The sequence below is a fragment of the Chaetura pelagica genome, unplaced genomic scaffold, assembly GCF_000747805.2.
Source record: "Chaetura pelagica isolate M959 unplaced genomic scaffold, ChaPel_1.0 scaffold147, whole genome shotgun sequence".
NCBI lineage: Eukaryota > Metazoa > Chordata > Aves > Apodiformes > Apodidae > Chaetura > Chaetura pelagica.
The window spans coordinates 1266820-1268354 of NW_009954194.1; the positions used below are offsets into that span (position 1 = coordinate 1266820).

The 1535-nt window shown below is 37.9% G+C and overlaps 1 protein-coding gene across 1 annotated transcript in view; it reads right to left on the reverse strand.

Annotated features, from left to right (window-relative positions):
• The window catches only part of BST1 (bone marrow stromal cell antigen 1), a 14599-nt gene extending 13779 nt beyond the window's left edge, over positions 1-820 (reverse strand). The window contains exon 1 of the mRNA XM_010003098.1: positions 654-820. Within this exon, the coding sequence (XP_010001400.1) occupies positions 654-820 (167 nt within the window). The remainder of the gene's footprint in view (positions 1-653) is intronic.
• Positions 821-1535: the final 715 nt, after the last annotated feature.

Consider the following 1535-nt stretch of genomic DNA (forward strand, 5'->3'; position numbering starts at 1 on the left):
AACTATCAGGAAAAATTTTAGTGGCACAATAAAGACTAAACTCCAGGAGACTATCCTTAGTTTTTTTCTTTTTTTACCAAAGCCCAAACGATATAAGGAAGACAGAAAAAGGGGTCTTTTTAGCAGCGTGCGACTTTCCTCCAGTTCTGTGTAACACAGACAATGGAAGCTCATGGGTAATCATACTTCAACAGTTGATTCCTACCTGATTTTTCAGGTGGACAAGCTAAACAATCTCTTCCAGTACCACCAGACAGCTGTAAAATGTGGTGCTTTCCTTTACATGACATGACATACAAAGCATGCAAAGTAAAGCTGGTCTTTAAAGTAAAGCAGGAGCACATCAGATTTGGTACTTCAGAAAAACCACCTCCACCATGTCTGTGCCAGCTTCTTACAGAACACTGTGGCACTAGGGGAGGAGAAATGTGAAATAAAAAGCAGAAGGATGAAAACTCTTGCCTTAATTACACTACTTTTATTAATATGCCATCCATCACAGTTCATTTTTTGCTTCCAGACAGCTACAAGCAGCAAGCTGGCTTCAATAGGATGACTTACGTGCATGGCTATAAGCAAAACATCAGGCTTCTGATTAATAATGATTTAAAACAGAACATAAAAAACTAATCCAGAAACAAGCAAAAACTTACCCAACAGTAGGATTCATAGTTTTAATATAATCATAGCATCTTCCAATGACAATACTTTCCAGGTGTTCTGTTGTACCTTCGCCTTTCCATTTCCTTCCCTGCACTTCTGAGAAGCTGTTCATAACCAGAACACAGACAAGTAAGAGGGACAAAAAAAGGCTCTTCATAATGAAATCTTGACAACCCGAGTTCTTAAAAAAGAGATGGGGGAAAAAAGAGAGTTAAATGATACAATTTAAATGGAAACCTGGAGGCTTAAAATTTAGTATTTGCAATACTGGGTATAGCTCTGAAGACAAAGGACAAAGTTAGACGGAAATATGAATCTTGGCGGGGACTGTGATCTGTTTCCTGGATTGATTGCAGCACAGGGACACATCACTTCCTCGTGCCTAACTGTTCCCCACTTGAGAAAAACAAGACTTCTAAACTCATGATATTGCCACCTCGTGAAAACTGGAAAGAATTACAGCACATTTCAGTAAAGAGAGGGAAAAAAACTTTACCACTTCAGTACTTACGATGTTTTAGGTTTGTTTAATACCCTGCTACATGTTCCTAAAATATCACCAGTGCTGGAACGTAACATGTTTTAAGCCAGTTTCTTTTCATTTCAAAAGGGCTATATTTTTTTTGATGTATATCTCTAATGGCTTAAAGAAAAATGCTGAAATTCACATAAAGAACAAAAAAACCAACCTGAAACATGCAGGTAAAGCCCAATTGCAGACCAGTGACTGCATAAATACGCAAATTCTCTGGTGATCTTGTATCACACATAAGGTAACAGCTCTTCTTCCACCTCTCCTCTGGACACTGACAGAAACATTTTTGTGCAACACTATGTGTTTTAAAGACTTTTTCATTAACAAAACTGCCTTG